General features: G+C 39.4%; 1 protein-coding gene across 9 annotated transcripts in view; it reads right to left on the bottom strand.

The window, feature by feature from the left end:
• Window positions 1–1,438: 1,438 nt before the first annotated feature.
• PPP6R3 (protein phosphatase 6 regulatory subunit 3) overlaps window positions 1,439–20,403 on the bottom strand; it is a 52,048-nt gene continuing 33,083 nt past the window's right edge. For 6 of the 9 annotated variants that reach the window (XM_031608982.2, XM_031608979.2, XM_031608978.2 and 3 more), the window contains 9 exons: window positions 18,066–18,163; window positions 16,135–16,189; window positions 15,300–15,430; window positions 14,065–14,183; window positions 12,495–12,648; window positions 11,266–11,372; window positions 10,407–10,557; window positions 7,294–7,416; window positions 1,439–3,018 (listed from right to left, as the gene is read on the bottom strand). In XM_031608982.2, the coding sequence (XP_031464842.2) occupies window positions 2,967–3,018; window positions 7,294–7,416; window positions 10,407–10,557; window positions 11,266–11,372; window positions 12,495–12,648; window positions 14,065–14,183; window positions 15,300–15,430; window positions 16,135–16,189; window positions 18,066–18,163 (990 nt within the window). In that variant the 3' untranslated portion in view covers window positions 1,439–2,966. Of the gene's footprint in view, window positions 3,019–3,774; window positions 4,248–7,293; window positions 7,417–10,406; window positions 10,558–11,265; window positions 11,373–12,494; window positions 12,649–13,289; window positions 13,414–14,064; window positions 14,184–15,299; window positions 15,431–16,134; window positions 16,190–18,065; window positions 18,164–20,403 lie in introns of those variants that run through there. The other 3 variants (XM_031608983.2, XM_031608977.2, XM_031608984.2) reach the window with 3 other exon arrangements.

Below are 20,403 nucleotides of genomic sequence, written 5' to 3'. Positions count from 1 at the left end.
GGAAGCATCGTATTATTAATCAAACCAATAGCTTATACCTTTATTTAAATGGATTAACCTTGCTGAAAAATTTCGGACAAGGCTTATACTTCTAACAAAAGTTTGCACTGATGTAACCAGTCAAGGTGGCGAAATTCATCCACTCTACCAGGTAACAGAGACAGGTCTGACAAGGCCGGGAGCTACTGCACAAACTGCTGGTCTGGCTGTGCTTCTAGAAGTCCTTTTAAAGAGGAGTCCTAAATCCACTGTCCTTTCATATTAACTGCCACAATACCCCCATTTTCAGTGACCACACCTGTAGCCATTTCCATGAGCACCATAACATGCTGCAACGCAAGCATTCAGAATAAGGTTGAAATAAACTTGCTACAACTGGTGACCTGCTACTAAATACTGCAGGACTGCAGAAAGTCAAACCCATACAAAGGCACTGGACGTTAGTCCATCTTGCAAATATCTTCCAAGAGAACTGAAGTTCACTGCAAGCAAGTCAAATTTGATTAAACAGATTGGGTAACAGAGCCATTGAGAACAGACGACGCAGGATTTCCCTTCCCTGCCAAAGCTTTCCCTTCAAGTTCAGGATTTCCAGTACAAGCAATATACTTGTGGGCAAAACATACCACAGACCTCAGAACAAGCTTGCTACATCGTATCTAGTTTAAATCCCAGGTTTAATACACCTCCCAACTTAACAGCAAGTGCAGTAGCTCTGAATCAGACCGCTACAATCAGCAGACTACAGACTACAATAAGTAGGTTGGCTTACCTTCTCTCTAGCACACCCCTTAGACAGAAGACCCCTTACACTGAAGGAGCAATCTGCATTTACCACCATCACATCTCTACTCACCTGAAAGCACATGGTAGGAATTGAGGGAAAGGAGACAAAACACTTCTTTTCAATTTTGATCTCCTGTATGAACTAAGTAGAGGACTGTCACATCAGTTCACTATCAGAAGGACGGACAAACCACAAGACTTGGCTGAACTGCAGGCAACAGGGCTGAAATACAGTTAATGACTGACACGCTGTCAGTACCACCTTCACTCCTCTTGGCTATGTAAGAAGTGAATGCACCTTGCTAGTGAGGGACAAATCACTTCCCTGGAAAGGACAGAAGCGAGACACCACACTGCTCTCCCACACGTGGAATTTACAGCTGTACTGCAATTCCTGCACTGAAGTGAGCACTTCTGTTTCCAAAACAGATTAGAAAGTGATGAAAAGACAACTGCCAACCTCAGCATTAATAGATAATACTTTCAGCAAAGGTGCATCTGGAAGCAGTTCTGCAATTAAACAACATAAACGGACTCAATTCCATCATTTATAAGGTACAAATAAAAAGGCAACTATAGTTCCCAAGTCCTTCTATCATAATGTTTTCTTTCTCTGTTTTCACACAGCTGACGAGTTTGCAACAAGTTGCTACTAAAATCTGCTGAGGAAAATGCAAGACAGGAAGCAGTAAGTGCAATGCCATTGACTTTTTTCCTTTTTTTTTTTTATTTCTGTACGCAATGTAATGTTTAGGCACGTTGCTTGGGACGCTTTCTAAAATAAATCATTGGCCATTGTTTAGAGTATCCTTTTGGCTTTAAATACTGGTCAGGAAAACAAATGATGTAAAAATAAATGAATATAATTATTACAGAAATAAAAATGGATTTGCATCTAAAAGTGCAGGAGGTGAAGTACTTTAACCCTTTCACCAGACAATGTGGCAATATACAGAATATTGCTTCCGTTTGTTTGAGAAGGCTGTTGGAATTGTACACTGACATAGAAAATTATAAATTACACAGAATTAGTTTCCATAATCACTATATATATATACACAAACCAGCTGCGAAAAAAACTGGTTTAGAACATACAAATGAAAGCCTCACACAGATCAGTACAGTGAAAGTAACAATTAACATGCTCTGCTGCCAAAATTGGTATTAAAAGAACACTATATACTTTTAAAATGCATGTACTGTAATTACATTAGCAGCACGGGCATTTCATTTACTTGACTTGTCTAAGAGGATTATAGCGTTTTAAATACGCAGATTGTTCTGAAATGTTCCATCGTGTAATGCTGGGGATTAAAGTAAATCTTGGTGAATGGGTTAAAAGGCAGGTGAATCACTTAACACAACAAGCCATGTGCACTTCAAATATTCTAGTGTTTCACCTGTAAGGTATTGTTTCAAGCAAACAAGACTTAACAGAACATATGGCTTTACAGTAACATCAATTTGTCAACTAAGTTGTAGCAATAAATACTTAAAATCTCTACCAATAGACTTACATTTTTGATCTGTTTTAAACAATACAGAAAACAATTACCAATTAAAAAACCAGTTGTAAAATGTTGAACACCAAAACTCTCATTTAAATCACTTCTGTAAGCTAAAACAACCAAAAATAACGTTTATAGGGCATTTCAGTTCTACAATTCTTCGCCAACCTGGAAGAAACATGAATTCAGGTGTGGGGGTTTTTTTTGGTTGTTTTTTTCTTCTTTTTACAAGGTGAAAAATGTATGAAAAACTGCTAAATACTTTGGTCACACTAATCGTCAAATAGTTATGTCTCAAATACATTAGATTTGTGTATTCACTTTTTTTTTTTTTATAAAACTATTCTTACAGCCATTTTTAACTATAGTAACACTACTGTCATCATTACATGGGTGGCAAGATCTTATTTCACAGGCCACCTGTTAATTAGAACAATACAATATAAACATACGCAAAAATTATTGGTATTTCTCAATGTGCAATATTTTTACACTTATGAATTTCTGTACAATGTCTTAAAATCTAGAATATAAATGTTGCTGGTCCTGATCCCTTGCAAAATTAGTGCAGCAGTAACTGGCTTCAACAGGCTCTAGATGAAATCCTCAAGAAACGCTCAAACCCCCGGGTATCAGTTCATTTTCTTCAGCCAAGGCAGCAGACATCACATATCATACAGGGCCATTAACAGATGTCTCTCCTAAAAGGGTGCGTTGGTCAGTCCTAAGAGGCCAAAAAAGGATGTAAGTGTACAAGAAACAGGTGGTGTCATTTATTTTTTTTTTTTTCCACATGCCCAAATTTGCAGACAATGCTAAATTAACAAAACTAGGAAGAGCTGCTGAATTCCTCAAGGTGGAGAGTCCTTGCAGAGAGATCTTGGCAGATTAGAGCACTGGGAAATCAGCAACCACACGGAATACAACAAGAGCTGGATTGCCCACCTGGGATCGGTCAGCCCTGGCTGTATGTACAGACTGGGAAAAAAGAGGCTGGAGAGCAGCCCCACAGAAAGGGATCTGCTGTTCTGGCTGGTGGCAAGTTGATGTGAGCCAGCAGTGTGCCCTGACTGCCCAAAGGGAATGTGCCAGTCCCAGCACTGCTGCTGAACAATGGAGGCTTGTCCCACTCTGCTCTGCACAGCCTCACCTCCAGTACTGGGTGCCATTTGGGTGCCATAATGCCAGGAGGACATAAAACTGTTAAGAGAGCATCCAGAGGAGGGCTATGAAGGTGGTGAAAGGTCTGGAAGGCAAGGTGTGAGGAGCGGCTGAGGTGCCTGGGTGTGCTGAGCCCAGAGCAGAGGAGCTGAGGGGAGGCCTCATGGCAGCTCCTCACAGGGAGCGGAGGGCAGCGCTGAGCTCTGCTCTGTGTGACAGTGACAGGGCCCAAGGGAATGGCATGGAGCTGTGCCAGGGGAGGGTCAAGGGAGTGTTAGAGTAAGGTTCTGCACCAGAGGGTGGTGGGCACAGCCCGAAGTTCAAGGAGCATTTAGACAATGCTCAAAAATACAGCTTTGTCTTGGTATGGAGTCAGGAGTTGGACTCTGTGATTTTTGTGAGTCCCTTCCAGCTTGGAAAGTTCTGTTCAGACAAGGTTGTCATTAGCAAAGGCTGTGACATTTCTTCCAATCTGCTGATTTCTACAGTTCGGATTACAAGGTCCTAACATTTGCCCCACAGGGAAGCCAAAAACTGCAGGTTTTCCTACAAGTATAATTAAACTTTTCAGAACAGAATTCCACAGAGCTAAAAAGAGGGAACGAGCTAATTACAGGCTCATCCTTTTCTGGAGTTCTTTCTATCTCATTTGGCATAGCCAAAGTAACTCAGCATACGAGCAAAATGTGTTTGATCTTTATTGAGTTACTGAATGGTCTCTGGAGCTGCTGATCTCTCCCCTAGAGAACCGCTGATAAATAGCACGCTTCTGAGGCTTCTCCACAGCTTACTCTGTGAGGCAAAAGATGACACCGGGATACTTCAGATTGCATTTGAAAATAAGCAAGTAAGACATAACAGGAAAAAACAACTGCTTTGGTGATTAAGTTTATAAGACGCTGTTTCACTAATACTTTGAACTTCAGACCATTAGTATGAAAGATTGATGAAGTATGGAAGAAGTTAAAGAGCAAACCTGCAAAAGTGAAAATGGTAACAGTGTATACAGTTCTAGGTAAGTTTGGATATTTGGATAAAGATGTGAGCTCAGTTGCTCTGGTGTAATGCAAATGAAGAGATCAAATCAGCTGCATAAAAATATTAAGAATTGCAAGCAACGAAAGCAAAAAATCTCAGCTTCCATTTAGTGCAAGTCTACTGAACACATGTGGAGTTTCCTTTAAAGAATATAAATACTATTTGGAACTGCATGAGAAAAGTTACCTGTAACTCCTGTTCTCTGATGGTGTACATCACAGAGAAGCCACTCTTGGGTCCGTGCTCTACATGCACATGACCAGCAGGAGTCCCCCTAGCTAAGTCTTTGGCTGCTAAGCACTAAAAACACTTTTTAAGAAAAAATATGTACATATTAGATAAAAAGACAGACAGCACTAGACAAAGTTAAACATTTTTTTAGAGAAACCTGTAAGCTAAGAAACAAGTGCTGCACAGAGAGGAGTTCTGACAGTTCAGAAAGCAGTAAACTACGAACTAATTGGAAAACATCCACGACAGAAAAGGGCTCCTAGCAGAGATTATTATTACGGCCACCAGCCAAAGACCTACCTAGGGACTCCTCCCGCTAGTCACACATGCATGGAGCCCCAAAAGTACAATTCAGTTTATCTAGACATTTGTTCTGTACGTATATGAGGATCTGCTGTGACAGTCACCTTTAGAGAAAGCACTGAGCTGCGCTGAAGTAGGTCACATTCAATGAAAGGAGTTCCTCGAGATTCTCTGTAACCCAAGAGCAATCTGAGGAACTGCTGGCTCTGAGAGCCCTCTGTCGGTTAAGACGAGCATCTTTACTCAGAAGGCAAGTACCCACACACTTCTTTCTTCCCTTTAACGTAATGCTTAGCACTGCTAGAAATGCTGCATTGATAAAAACAGCACCTCTAGATAAAAAAGGGAGCGTGAAAGATGGAGTTTCTGTGTTTCCCCTTTTAAGGGGGCAGTTTTTTCCAATTGGAATCAATTTCTTGATTAAGTTTACTGAATGTATGCAGACTAGAAAGTTCAGGCTTACCAAAAAACATATCAGTATTTCAGTGTAATCTCAGGTCCTGGATGCAAAACATACCCACTCAAACTAGTCCCAGACAGACAGAATCTCTGACTTTGAATAGGCTTGCACCTTTGTTTAGTTTCCGTAAAGTACAATAAAAAACATTCAGTAGAGTTCTGTTTTATCATGTCAAGCTATCTTCTACATCTTGGCTTACAAAATCTTTAAATTTTGTCTTGCCTAGAAAGTGAAGAGTGTAATAGTGTCTACAGTCTTCAAAAATGATTAATACTTTGAGACATTTTTATGAAAAATACTAAGTTCCTCTAATAACAGTTTTATATCTATGGAAGTTGAGAAAAATACCTTTTAAACTATTGCAACTTAACACCTTTGTGTATTTACATATTCAGAATCATACTCCCTGCTTATACTGTATGGCAAAAGCAGTCCCTGCAATTGCTTTTAGTTAAGCAAAATCCCCCCCCTCCCTTCAGAATATGCTCCCTGTCAGAACTCCTGCAGCTCCCCAAAAAGAAGGCACAACACTACTGCTCCAGGCTTTGTCCTGCAGCAGGAGGAACAGAGCCCAGGGATTACTCAGAATTCAGTAACTGAGTAACACACATTTCTTTTACATAGGTTTTCTTTAAGACAGCACAGTTCCTCTTAGCACACTAAATTCTATCTGGATTAGGAAATGTAAGCATTAACACCAACACAATCTTTTGGATTGTAATACCCTGATGTGCAACAAGCCATTAGTTCCCAGAGGAAACGTGTAGTTAATTTCTAGGCAAATATTCTAAGTATGGGAAATAAGGCTCTCTTCCCCTTCTGAGCTGTGTAGCTTGCGTGGACTGGCTTAACTGCACCTCTTCTGCCTTCAGCAAGATCAGTTCCAGCCATCTGAGAGTTTTGGCAGGAAGGAGGCTGAAGCAGTGCAAAATTGTCCTTACTTTTGCACAGCAGCAGTTGGAAGCTACCTCTGCCAGACCCTGCTCTGAACTAAGTCCTTGCGCAAGGTTCTCACCAAACATCACTTTCGAGGGTGGGATTCTTCTCACCTACTTCAAATTCTTCATTGTTAGAGCATTTCAGAACAAATTTCTCCATTTGACAGTTGTCAGCTCAGAATTGTTTATTGAACCGCTATTCTCTAAGACTACTAGCAGCCAAGCTGCTAAAGAACAACATTTCTTTCCTCCAATACATACACTGAGCAATCCAGACTGCTCCAGAGAACGTTTTTTCAAACCATTTATGTACTTTGAGAAGTTTTCTCCAAATCTAAAAGTATTTAAGGTCAATACCTCATGAAGACAAAGGTGCAAACAGTAAGTGATTCAAAATTAGAGGCAATTATTTGACTAGTTCACAATTAAACAAACATGACTTAAGGCATTTCCCTTCCAAACAGCTGCAATGGTGGATTCCCACCAGCTCTCCTGCAGTATAAACACAGAATGAAAAACAGCAGCCCCAGCTTACGTCAATGCCCAAAGTCAAACATATCCCCATTTTTCCAGTCGTAACTTTCGTAATTCTTACAAGTTTGTATCGTGAACCAATACATATGACAAAATAGAGCAGGAATAGGAATATTTACAACAATATTTGCAAGTCAAATAATACAAGACAAATACATTTCTGATGAGTCAAGAATTTCAGTATGACTGGGCAACATAGCTGTAAAAATCTCATAAATAGATGCAAGTGCATATATAGATTGAATTAAACTCAGACCTCTTTAGATTAGTTCTATTATAGAAAAATATATAAGCTGCTACTTAGAGAGTTGAAAGCATCCCTGAGTGCAGTTACCTCTGTTCTGGACTGCTGTTAGTGGGCTGCAAAGTTGAAGGAGCCTCTTCCGCAACCTCTGTGTTCTCCTCTACCACATATTTACAAGAAGCATCCTGCGAGGTAGACAATTTTCCTTCCTCACTACATGAAAGGAAACAAGGCATTTAATCTGTGAGTTTAATTTTTAAGTTACAATATATTTCAGACAACAGCAGAAAACAGGGAGAAGGGTTTGGTGTGTCACATGCAAATGGATTTTAAATTATGACTGGAACATGAAGATCGGGCATATGATTCTGGACTTAACAAACATTTAAGGCACCGGTGTTCAAAACCATTAAAAACTGACTGGATAAAAATGCAGGAAATACAATGATTACAAATACAACCAGGAAATAAATAAGGAATGCGTGTGAAGCCCAAAGCGATAACAATCAGGGTTACAATCCTTTACTGTACATACCGATAGGATTTCAACACTCTGAAGCCACAAGTATGCAAAAACAGAAGGAAGAAAGTATAAAAGAAATTCAAGATTCCCTTAGAAATTGGCATCGACAAAGTCTGTCCGTAAAACAAATTAGCAGAATCACTAACTCAGCCATCTCTACTCGTAAACTACCTGATGACTACACACGTATGGTGCAGTACTCATACCATCGTTTGCTCTATTGCAATTCATCAGCTTCTTCTCAGACAATGAACTGAACATAGCTGGGTGAAAAAGCAGTGCGCTCACGCTGGGAAGCACACTTGTGTTTCGCCTCTTTAGAGAAAGATAAAAGCTCTGGCTTCCCACCTCATCCCATTAATTCAGGCCCTGCTTAGCACATCAGTGTACAAAGTTATCTGTACACCAACAAGGATAAAGGGTAGCTCTACAGATGACCTAGTTGTTTTCTGCAGTCTAGTTACATTGTCAGGAACATAAAGTCATCGCTAATTTCTCTTCCTACTCTTCTCCTGCCAGTGGATCCTCTCTCTTTCAAACAATCCTTTTCTTTCCTCCTACATATCCTTAAATTTACACAGCCTATAAAATAATATTTTATCCCTGTGAACGCTCACCAACACCCATTTTCCCATCTGATTTATTACCTCATTTGTCTTAAAACTCTGTTTGAAATACTTGCCACAAACACCCAAACACCAGATCTTTTCTAAATTTCTTCTGTAATTGTTCTTGAAGAGGTATTTTCCATTCTCCTTCTCAACTTCTTCTCCCTTACGAACTAAGCTCAAAAGTCATTTTTCTCCTTTGCAGTTTTCCATATAGCAGCTCCTGTCCTTATGATGCTTCTCCTCAGCACTGATTTAACCACCATCCATCTTCTGTTGGCAGAAGCTTATACAGAACTTAGGTCTGAGAGCATCCACTTTGCCAGATACACAGGTCAGAGTATGATCTCCACTCTTAACCTAAATTGTTGTTTTGTTTTTTTTTAAATATTATTTCCTCTGGATAAAATATTTATTTCCCACTTGCTGTTTGGGCATATTTAAAAGTAGGTTTAAAGAAAGCCACGTGAGCTCTGACCAATTACACTGTCCACACTTAAGATCTCATCCCTTCAACTCTCTTCTACACTTACCATCCCCCCTCCCAAATCAAGATCCCAGATTCATATTCCCTCCCTTTGCACCTCTCTCCTTACAGCTGAGAAGATCCATAGCTCAGGCAAGTAACTCCATGACGACAGGCGGCAACTGCCACCGCGTGCTGCCTACTCATATTAACTTCATTTTCTGCACTCTTATGAGAGGCCACAGAGCTTGTCGTTTAAAGCTGTTTAAATGTAAAAGCACCACTGATATCCAACTGTGACTGAATTGTAACAACAGAAGTGCAGACCATATAAAAGAATTCTTTAAAATTCAGAATGAACCGGAGAGAAGATTCATCATTTACTAAGTGAAAAATTCGTTCTGATTCCATGATATACCACTCCAGAGTCACACTGCCCCTCTCAACTGCCGAGGACCAATTTCTCTAACAGCCACTTGATTCTGTAAGTGCTGTGCAGTCAGAAATGCTCCCTCCCCCACATGGAAAAGCATCTCTAGGAACCTGATCTGAGTTACAATTTATTGCTTAGATATTCAAAAGGATAGAATCAAGAGTGACTGAAAGCTGTTACATTTCAATTCCCAGAGCATCCAGATTCAACTGTACTTGTCTACTAACAGGACAGCTAGAAGTAAAACACATTTAAGAAGGACAGCATAGGGACTAACTTGGGAATTTTTTTCTTTGGAAGATAGTGGGTCTATTAAACAATCCCTCTATTAAACAATCCCAGTCAATTTCTTCTCAGCATTTAAAACTCAAATAGAGACAGATACTAGGAAATATAAAAAAAAATTAGGAGAGCTGGATGCAAAATGCTAATAACACACTGACCCATGAAGATCAGAGCAGAGAAAAACAGCATCAATAGAGGCAAAAATATAATTGGTCAGACTGGTTAGCCTCCGTTTCCTTATGTTAAGTGACACCAAATAAGAAAAACATTTCATCATTAAGATTCAGTACAAGGTGGAAACAAGTTTTACATATCATGATCCTTTTGCACGTAATATGGAATATAACCATACTGTAAGGCCAGATATCAAAAGATATCGAAATTAATGAGTTGTCTGGTTAGAGACTTCTGCGTACCACCTGGAGACTGGAACAGACCTGACACTGACACCACGAGTTACCCCGGATTTCTGACTAATTACTCTCGAGAGCAGTGCCTGGCTGCCCTTCAATCTCTTCCTTCCAACCTCTTTTCATAAGAGACGGAATTCCAAATCAAATACTCAGTGCAAAGTTTAAAAAGCTTTGGCTTTGATCTACAATTGTACCATTATTTTAATGTACATTATCATTGCATAGTAACATGCATCAGGCTCAAAATGGGGCCAGCCTTCCACTGTTAACTTTCCAATGACAATTCAGATTTGATAAGAAAAATCTTATTTTAGTAACTAACCGGAAATAAAGTTTCAAGACAGTTACATTTGGAAATGGGTTCTAGTTGAGCACTTAGGAATTATCACTTGTAACTCTTAGTGATGACAGCGTTCCATCAGCAGCACTTGTAAAACAAGAGTGGGAAGGCAATACATAAGGAGTAAACTCTCACCTTTTGAAAACAGCCGTTTCAGTTTTAGCATCTACAGTAAGGCTCAGTGTCTCCTTCATGCTGCCATTCATTACTGTTTCTGTTACCTTGTCTGCATTTTCTGCATCCTCTTCTCCATCTGAGCTGGCCTCCATAGCAACACTTCCTGGAGCTGCAAAAAACCGAGTACTTCAGTACGTGGCTGTTTATGTGGTTACTGCAATACGTTTGCTTGACCAAGATGTTGGTAGAGTAGTATGAGTATACCAAGTTTGGTCTTCTACAGCCCAATTCATTGCGTAATTTCACGCTATACAATTTGTCAGTAAATTCCCAAGTACTGCAAGCCTCTGACAAATCCAATCTTCCTTGACTTCCCATCTGCACTTTGAGTTCTGTCTGCTAATATGTACAGAAAATTAATTAATGTGGGTTTGACTTCTAATCATTTCACATAAATAGAACAAAGAGCACATGTATACATAAAAGGTAATTTCAAAAAGAAAAAGAAGAAAGGGGAAATCTGAACACTTTGAGGCTACTGGTCTATTGCACATGGGAAGAGATCAGAGGCTATTGACTATTCTTGAGCACCAGCTCAGCTAAGTGCAGCCATACGCACGGCTTCTCTAACAGAAGAGATTTAGCTTCCCTGCTCATGACAGAAAGGCTTTTTAGAGGCAGTACCAACACTGGTTTCTTTTCTAATTAGGAAAACTGAATTTCAGAATTTCTTTCCCAAGTCATTCTCATTGGCTAGCAGAAGAGCAGAACCAAATGAGAGATCTCTGGATCCAGAGTTTTATAGTTTGGTGAGGTCTTTCTTTGGTACAAGTATTAGAAATCAATCCATTTGCATTTCTGAATGCAGTGTACTCACTTTCCAGCTGTGTTGGAAGAGCAGTTGCATTTGCACTCAAGGGATCCATTGGCTCTGTGTTTGTTTCCATTTCCACGGGAGAATTACTTCTTAAGGAATCTGTCGAGCTTCAAATACAAAATAAAAATAAGCTTTACAAACAACAGAATGAGTCGTATTTGGTTCTTTCAAAGGCACAAAGCCTCAAGCATCACTGAACCTGAATGACACCAAGTTCACATGAGTCTTGGCTAAGGTGTTCCAAACAGAAGTTCAGTAATGCAAAACCCAGCAGAGCATGGGGCCAACTGAGGATGTTTGGCACTGATGTTATTTGTACCTGCAAAGGAGATGCTGCAAGGCACTGAGCTATTGCTGGGTCCTCACAGTATTTCCAACATTTTAAGCTACTTTTTAAATGCACTTTTTGGAACCTCAAAAATCCAGAGTTCTCTGCTGAGACTGTCGACACAGGCCCTAATTATTGACTGCAGAAGTTGTTTTACTCTGATTTATTTGCTCAGTGGTATATACAGCACGGCTACAAGTTCTTCTGACGTGGAGCAATTCAAAATACAAATTTTGACCACTTGAAACACTTCTGTCATTTACAGAGTAGCATCTTCTCAGTCCACTGATGTGGCAACTGCATGTCTTCACTTATAAACCTTACTAGAATATGGCAACTCAAATTTTACATCCATAGGGATGATTAGGTACTCACACAGAGGACCTCAATTATTTCTGATGTACTGATCACATCAAAAGAAGAAAGTGTATATCAGGTATGGTTGAAATAGTACAGAGCTGCCTGTTCTAAATATTGTAGCTACATAACCATGTATGTGTTTTGTTTTGGTTTTTTTTAAACAAAATTTGTTTCAATCACTGACAAAACAAAATCATCAACATTTTAACTGTTCAATGTGGAAGTCATAAAAGTGCTCCTTGAGTTCGGTCTATAACAAAGAAGTCATAGTCCACACTTCCAGGCAGAGACCAATATTCAAGTATACAAATAATTTTCAAAAATCCTCTAAAACAATGACCCTTTAGGGTCCACTTATACTATAAAAGCCTATGGTTTAAATAGACCATACAAAGATCTAATACTATAAAGTGTGGGGCCTTTGAACACAGCACACACTGCATTACCAGCAAAACACCTCCAACACAGCCTTGGGTAGAGAAGCACACCCTAACAATACCAAACAGCAGTTGAACTTGCCCTGTGTCACAACTGTTCTTACCTCAAAGAGGATGTGAACTCTGAAAAAGAAGCCCAGCCAGTTTCTTTGGCTGGCATAGGTTCTTCTGTACTCCACACATCAGACCCAACAGAATCCAGATTGGTACCATGTGCAGTCTCCATGGGTACATCAAAGTTAGCTGACCAATTTGGTGCTAGAAAACCAATCAGCAAATTCATTAGGAACCAATTTAAAGAATGCAAATGTACATATGCCTAACTCTGATTTTCTATGTGCACATTCCAAAAAGAGCAGCAAAATTCTTAACTGTATTTTAAAGCACATGCAAATGAATTCTCTACACAGTTAAACTGTGAATGTATTCTTTAAGAGAAATTCTGCTAGTAAGGCAGAACTTCAAAAATGGTAACTCTCAATATTCTGAGAAAAATCAATAGCACTAATCTGAGGAACATAAAAACTGTATTGGACCACAAGTGCAGTTCCCCTTTATTCCTTAAGCTAACATTAATGGTTGCTGCAAATTTTCAGTGCTAGTTTCTACACTTAAAAAAAAAAGCACCCTCAGGTTTTTCATCCTTCTTCAGTTTCCTATGCACATTTTCCTCAACACAGAAAATGAGCAAGACAACGCAGGTACAGGCGGTCTCTAACATCTCATGCATTAGCAGCACTGCTACGTTTCAGAAAAGCTTAAAACCCCTTATAACTTTAAAATATTTACTGGGATATTAAATTTCGGAGCAGTCTGGATTTAAAAGCATCTAATTTAGGATAGGTCAATTCAAAATACTTCACCTACCCAAGGGAAACATTTTCTTCATTAACACTTACATACAAAAAAACAGGCTGAAAAGGAAGCTCTGACTAGCAATTAGAAATTCCAACCCAGGCAGATATGGGAGGAGACCCACATGGATCAAAACTTGTTTGACACACAGATGCCAACGACACCAATCTGACAAAAGAAAAGAAAACCCTTAACTATTCCTTCTATCGTAATTTTTAATTCCTTACAGTCTAGATAAACACAGGCCTTTTGCCTACAGACGTTGCCAGTTTAAGTAAAGCTAGTTTAGTTTGCAACTTGATTGTGAAAACTCTTAAGCCAATTACAACAATTAATTTTCCATGTGAGGGCCCTACTGATACACACTGGAAACAAGATCATTCACATGTGAAATGACACCAATCTAAATCCATTTCCCTTCTGAAGAATGCGTTTTAAAAGAACATTTGAAGATGAAGTGTCGGTCTAAAAAGCTTCTAGAAAGAACAACCATATTTTACACTCAGAGATAAACAACCTATCAGGTTTGCAAGCATATGAGATGCATAAATTAATTTTTATTTTTCCCATTCTGATTCCTACTCAATTTTCCCTCTTGAAGAGTACAGATGTGAATTTTAGACTCCAGTAACTTAACTCGGGACATGTAAGGAATTTTAATTTCCCAGTACCCGCATTCTCTACAGCATGCAGTCTTCACAGTGAGAGAGATTAAGACACTTGGAATAAATAACAATAGGAGGAAAGCTCTTACAAAATAACACTGCTAAATGTAGCACTTTCCTATAATTCCAAGCAGTTGGCAGAAAAGCTACGTACGTTCGTTCAAGTCTACTTCCATTTTGTCCTCTGTATTGGCATGCGATTCAAACAAGTCTTGTTTTGTTCCATCCTCTTCTTCAGAGTCAGTACTTTCTTCGCTGTCCGTACTGCCCGAACTTAAAATACAAAAAGATAGTTTACATGGGATTGGATCTTGGGCACAAGAGAATGCTTGAGGCTTGATAGAACTATAACAGTTATTGTTGATGATAAATTAAGTGAAGTACAACTCATTAGCTGTCAGCATTTCCCTTACTTCTGCCCTCCTCCTCCCCCCCCCAAAAAAAAACAAAGTCCAAAGGTTTATCACTTGGTCACATAAAGAGGCTTCTTTTCCTCTGTTTGCACATAAAATAAGAGAACCTTCACTCCTACCGTGCAGAAGAGATTAGAAAAGAAAAAGGAATTAGACTTTCTCCATACACTAAACAGAAGTGCTGAACTGTAAAACTCTTTTCAAGACCAACATAAGACTACAATTTATGCTGAAAACAAACCCAAATGTATTCCAGTCTGTTCATTTACACATGTACTTTGAACCCTAGAGGCAAATCTCCCTTCCAGGTGAGCACAACCAGCATTAACAGTTAAGAAAAGTAACGACATATCTAAGCACATGCTTGAAACACATCACCTAAGTATATACAACGCCAGCATACAGAACAAGTGCTCATGTAGAGGAGGTCTTAGCCCCACACACTCCAAAGGCTACAACAGAAAAAGCACACATGGTTTGGGACTTAAATCACAGGAAGGTCAGAAAAGCCAAAGCTACGCTGGGACAAAATTCAGAAGCCATGGGAAGCTGAGTAGCCCTGAGAGTTTTGGGGCACAGATGCTCCTTTCCCTCAAGGCAGCATATATAATTTTATCCACAACTGCAGTATGAATAAGGGCAACTATGGCAACGGAGGTGGATACTCTGATTTTAGTAGCACCGTAGAAAAGATAGCAAGGTCTGTCTACACAGGTAGGGACTGCCTTAGACTGGGATGCCTTGGGCTGAACAGAGGGAAAGAAAAAGGAAATAAGCTGAGATGCAGAAAGAACTGAGTAGTCAGGACAGCAATATTAAGCAAACTAAGGCTTGAACAAAGACACAATAGCTATTCCTCTACCAACTTCTCCAAAGAAAGGAAGTTAAGCTGGACTGCCCGTGCAAACAGCCAACCTGAGCCAGAATTTGTACTCAGTGGGAGGGCTTGCTATAGTGCTGAACACAAATGTCCTACCTGGAACGTCTCTGGGACTCTGGTGTGAATGCAATATGTTTTTCTTCCCAGATGTCTTCTTCATCAGAACCACCATCATCAAACTGCTGTATCCGCTCCTTACAGCATGCCTCAAACAATGCTATATTGCCCTAAATATAGGAAAAATATAAAAGTCTCTTTATGATTAATTATTCTACTTCAGTATTTTGGAAATACGTGATTGGTTTGAAAAGAATCTTGAACTAGTGGGGAAAAAAAGCACCTTCTGGAAAACCAGAAGGCATTGACAACTTAAAGCTCCTCAGGAAAGCGTACAGTGGAACTTGTTTTAGTCAACTGCTAACACACAGAGTGCACTCATCCAAGAGCTGCTGGGAGGCTCCATCACAATTCAGAACGGCGTGTAGGAATGACATCAAAAGAGCTTTCCACAGAACTGCACCACCAAATATTCCAGCTTTATTTTCTGTAGCAGGGTTCATTTCAGCTCAACTGACATACAGCACATATGCTAGAAGTCTCTATTCTTCACTTCCTGTCACTGCTATCTTGCCAGAATGCTGAAACAGTGTCTATGCTCATAACTCACGTGCAGTCTGCACTGACTAGATCCAAGCTTGTTCTTGAACCTGGACACACAAATTAGAAGCACTTGCTTAATATTAACCATAAGGAACAGTAATAAAGTAATCTAACTAGAAAATCCCCACAAGGCAGGAATAAGGTGTTGTTACTTTCCTAAGGTTATATATACATCATAAAAGAATAAACAAAAGCCACCAACAAAACTTAAAGGTCACTCAGAAATTTAAGAGATGGTCATTTTTGTGCAGGCACAGGAATGCATACTTACACTTTCATTTGTATTGAGGGTAAAGTTGATGTCTGAGACCCGATCAAAAGAAACACTGCAAAATAAACGATGCATGAAATACACTAAGAAAGGATGATGTTATCACACGAGGACGTCATTTTCACAAGTCCTTACTTGCACTATTAGACTAAGAAAGTGAAAAATCTTAAGAAGCAGTCATTTCCAACATGAAACCAAGCACACAAGTTCCATTACAGAAGTCTGTCGTTCCTGAGGTTTTTTCAGCTGTGAAGTATTTTAAAGATACATCTCTATCTAAATCCTCCAAAGATCTCGTTAGCAGGTCTTTTATCTGACAACTGATTTCACCTCTTTACAGAAGGTCCTTCTTAACAAGAAGCAGCAATATGAAAAATTAACATCAGTGTTGTCTTCAGAAAACCAAAGTTGAATAGCTCTGTTTTTTTAATCCACTGCTGAAATCAAACCTTCCTTCCCCCGAGCTGCACATTAAGTTGGAGGCTTCACAGTTCTCCAAATATCAAACTTTCCAGCAGTTTTACCAAACTAATTACAGATATGGCTTAGATCAAAAATAACACCACCCAATCGAATCTCTGGGGGAGGCAAGATAACAGAAAGAGGAAGGATAACCTAACTAACTCTCAGAAGAGTTAATACATTCCCTGGTCACAAACAGCAATGAATTCAGAGCTACCTTCTTCCTCTAATCCTTACAGACCAACCAGGTACAAGACCAGAGATCCAAAGGACCAAGTGTTAGATGTGGCTGCACTACCATGGGAGCTGCCCCCACCCACCCCAGGAATCACCACCTAGCTAGAAGTTGCACTAAGCAGGTAATTTAAACTGAAATTGATTCTTGCACAAGAGGCATAATCTTGAAGTAAAAGGCAGTTAATCTACAACTGAATTAGACTCAGTATACCTACCATATACCTCAAGGGCTCACTGAGTCATCTTCCTTCCACCAAGACCATACACTACAAAGGAGTTCCAACCCCCATCCTTGCCAAAATTCACTTGCTTCTAGCTAAAGTTCACAGTATCCTGAGCTACTTTCTCACCCACCTAAACTTCATTTATCCTCCCAGATGACGTGGTGTAATAAGGCAGCTCTGCTTCTTGGAAGGCATGTGCAAGTTTCAGGTAGCCATCAGTTACTAACCACGTCTTACAAAAGAGTAAAAGATCTTCCATTTCATTGCCTTTTTACACTTGAACAAACCATCATCAAATAACGTTTTTACTGCATCTCCTTCCATCCCAAGCTATGAATTCTAATTAAATTAGCACTGCTTTCAATCAGAACTCCCATTCTTTCCTCATTATGCATCAGTTTACTTTGAATTGAAAAAACAGAAAAGTTTGTCATAGTTTTTGTTTTGTCATCTTTTTCCAGTTGCTTTTGTTGTTTATAAAACTTGACCAAGACATGTTCTTACATCTTAACTGCTATGTCCTTAGAAACAAGGGTAGATCTATAATGCCCTTCCTTAGTTTCCCCTACAGGAAATAGGGCATGGATTCCTGCCACCTTCATAGGAAAACTTCTAAGTAGAGCAACTCATCCACTCTGCTACACTGATTCAGAGGGGTCAATGACTCTCTGTGCCCGCAAGCAGAAGCGCTCCCCAATAAAGCCAACTCATTGGTCATACATGGCTTTTAAGAGCAGAGCTACAGTTTTTCTTCACTCACAAGCTTTATGTTTTCACGTTGGCCCAGTCAGGGCACATCGAGTGAAAGATCAGCTGTTGCTTTCCCATATAAACTGCTCAGAGAGGCTTTTTAAGAGCACTCAAACACATTTTGGTACCAGAAGACATGACTGATAGCCAACTGCATCACATGAATAAAGGTTGGTATTTGTCATCACCAAAACCACAGCAAAAAAGAAAAAGAAGTTCCAGAGACTACAGTCAAAACCAGCACAATAATATACTCACTTGCCGATGTCATCTTGATCAGCAAACTTCTCATCGTTGAAGCCAAACTGGTCAATAAAATTGGACGTCATTTGTTGCATCTGATAATCAGAAAAGGCCTGGCAACCCCAGGACCAACGACAGTGATATAATGATTCTAAGAATACTCTAAATCCTATTTGCCCATTTTGCTCCAAAGAAATAAAAGTCTTTCTAATCTAAACATAAGAGACAAGAAAAGGATCCACCATACCCTTGGAATTTTAACGTTAATACTAACTACGTGCCTTACATTTACTCATTTGAAAGCCAGCCTAATTGCAGCTCTTAATGAGAAAGTTAAATCTCTTGTTTAACCATGTGTTAACCAGCACCCTTCCAAATCATACCCTTAAGAAGCAGGGGAGCAACACAATGTGCTTGGTAAAAGAAACAAATGCTTTTCTTACTATGAATATTAAGATATGAGCAGAAAAAAATGCAGAGGAGTACATTAACTGGAGATACTAAGTTCATCGCTAGCTGTATTGCTCATACATACACACTAGTGGTGTCTCTTCAACATCTAGAAGAAACTGAAGAGCACACACAGTTATTTAACATCCCACACATCAGTGCAGTGTCACAAATTTATTTTTTTAAAAAGGATGTCAGTGCCAAATGCCAGCAGACAGGTGTACCAGGACTATGAACTAAATTAGTGCTCATTCCCCTGGAACTGTTAACAGTGTTATTTCTGTGTGTAAAGTCAGCCAAGGTCAAGCTACTCCAGGAAACATGGCTGATGTCAACTCTCTCGTTGCCTTCCCAGGTAGCCGAGGGGTCACAGCATACAGGCAGAACCTCTAAAGAAGGTGGTAAAGCAGAACAAGGTGAATGTAGAAAGAAAACAAGAGAACAGCGAAAAAAAAGTTTGAATTAAGGCAGGAAACAGAAAAATGATGGCTATGAGGCAAACAGCGAGATACCATCAGGCTGAGAGTGAGTCTGAGAAACAAAACCCTAATGCAGGCACCGGTACGTAGCATTACTATGCTATGCCAAGCCAAAGCAGGAACTCTTGTATTTTGATCTTAGATTTTAAAATCTGTGAGTATTTCAGAACTTAATGATTTCATACCGACACAATTCATGTATCAGACTTGCATAGGTTAACTATCAATTACTGACTGTCCCACTAAATCATTAATCATCTTTATGCTGGTTACTGAGAATTCTTCTTGTAAAGTATCTTCGCTATTATGGATGTTAAAAGCACATGAGTGAAAACACAGGGTGCAGCCATTGATGCCAGTCACCAGGATAAACAGAAAATTAAGACATGAGCATCGTGACATGGAAGGATTATGAAACTCCTTTGGTCACTACATCAGAATCGTATACAACAGTATAACAAAATGCAATTACCAACTGCTTGTGTGCCTAGGGCAGGACATAATCAAATATGTTTGAAAAAGAGACAAAAAGCAATACTAAACTAGTGCAGAACAAAAGAACAGTGGAAGAGTTTCTACAGCCATAGCAAAGCAGCACATGAAATAGTAATGGCACAAGAAACATTACATGCCAGGCTTAGCTGTCAGGAAGACATCTTTATCAAAGACACCAGTTCTGAAGTGCTCATCAGAAACTTGCATTAGAAATGTCTGAACGAACATTTCTTTTGGGCACAATGGGGACTTATTAGAAGTACAGCATCAAACTAAATTTGGATGCAAGTGTAATTCTGCATAAACAAAAGTTAAATTTGACAAAAAAAAGTAAAGGTAAACAGGTTCCTTAGTATTTCCCACTCCTCACCTACTTCCTAATGGGTACCCTCCTGATCCCCCCTTTTACTTACTGGTCTACAGAGATGATGCTAGCTGTAGCCAGTTACCTTTATTCGTTGAAGAATGCTTTAAGTAATTTCAATGCATTTCCTATCAGTGACTTATCTTGTCTTATATCTTGCTTTCCTCACAAGACAACTTTAAAACATACAGTTTATTTAGCTAAGGAAAAAAATATATATATATAAAATATTGTTTCCTTCAAGTTATTCACTGTAGTACTACCTGCATTTCTGGAGATTAGCTACCTGGATTATTAAGGGGTGCATGAGAAGCACAGAGTTGCTTTGAGATCTCACTTTCTCACTAGAGCTGCTTCAGATGGCATCCAACCTATCATGCTGGTATTCAAGCAGACCATACATGCACAAGACCCATGGAGCAGATAAAAATGAAACTAATTCTGTAAAATTTGAGCCACCACTCCCAATTCAAACCTTGAAAAGCAATTACTTATCATTAAAAGTATAGAAAATGTGTGAAGTACCAAAGCCAGAGTTAGACTAGGTACTAGACAGCTGTCTGTA

The sequence above is a fragment of the Phasianus colchicus genome, chromosome 5 (genome assembly GCF_987193195.1).
Source record: "Phasianus colchicus chromosome 5, bPhaCol1.hap1.1, whole genome shotgun sequence".
Classification (NCBI taxonomy): domain Eukaryota; kingdom Metazoa; phylum Chordata; class Aves; order Galliformes; family Phasianidae; genus Phasianus; species Phasianus colchicus.
Note: the sequence above shows the minus strand (reverse complement) of the source record. Positions and strands in the feature narration are given on the sequence as shown.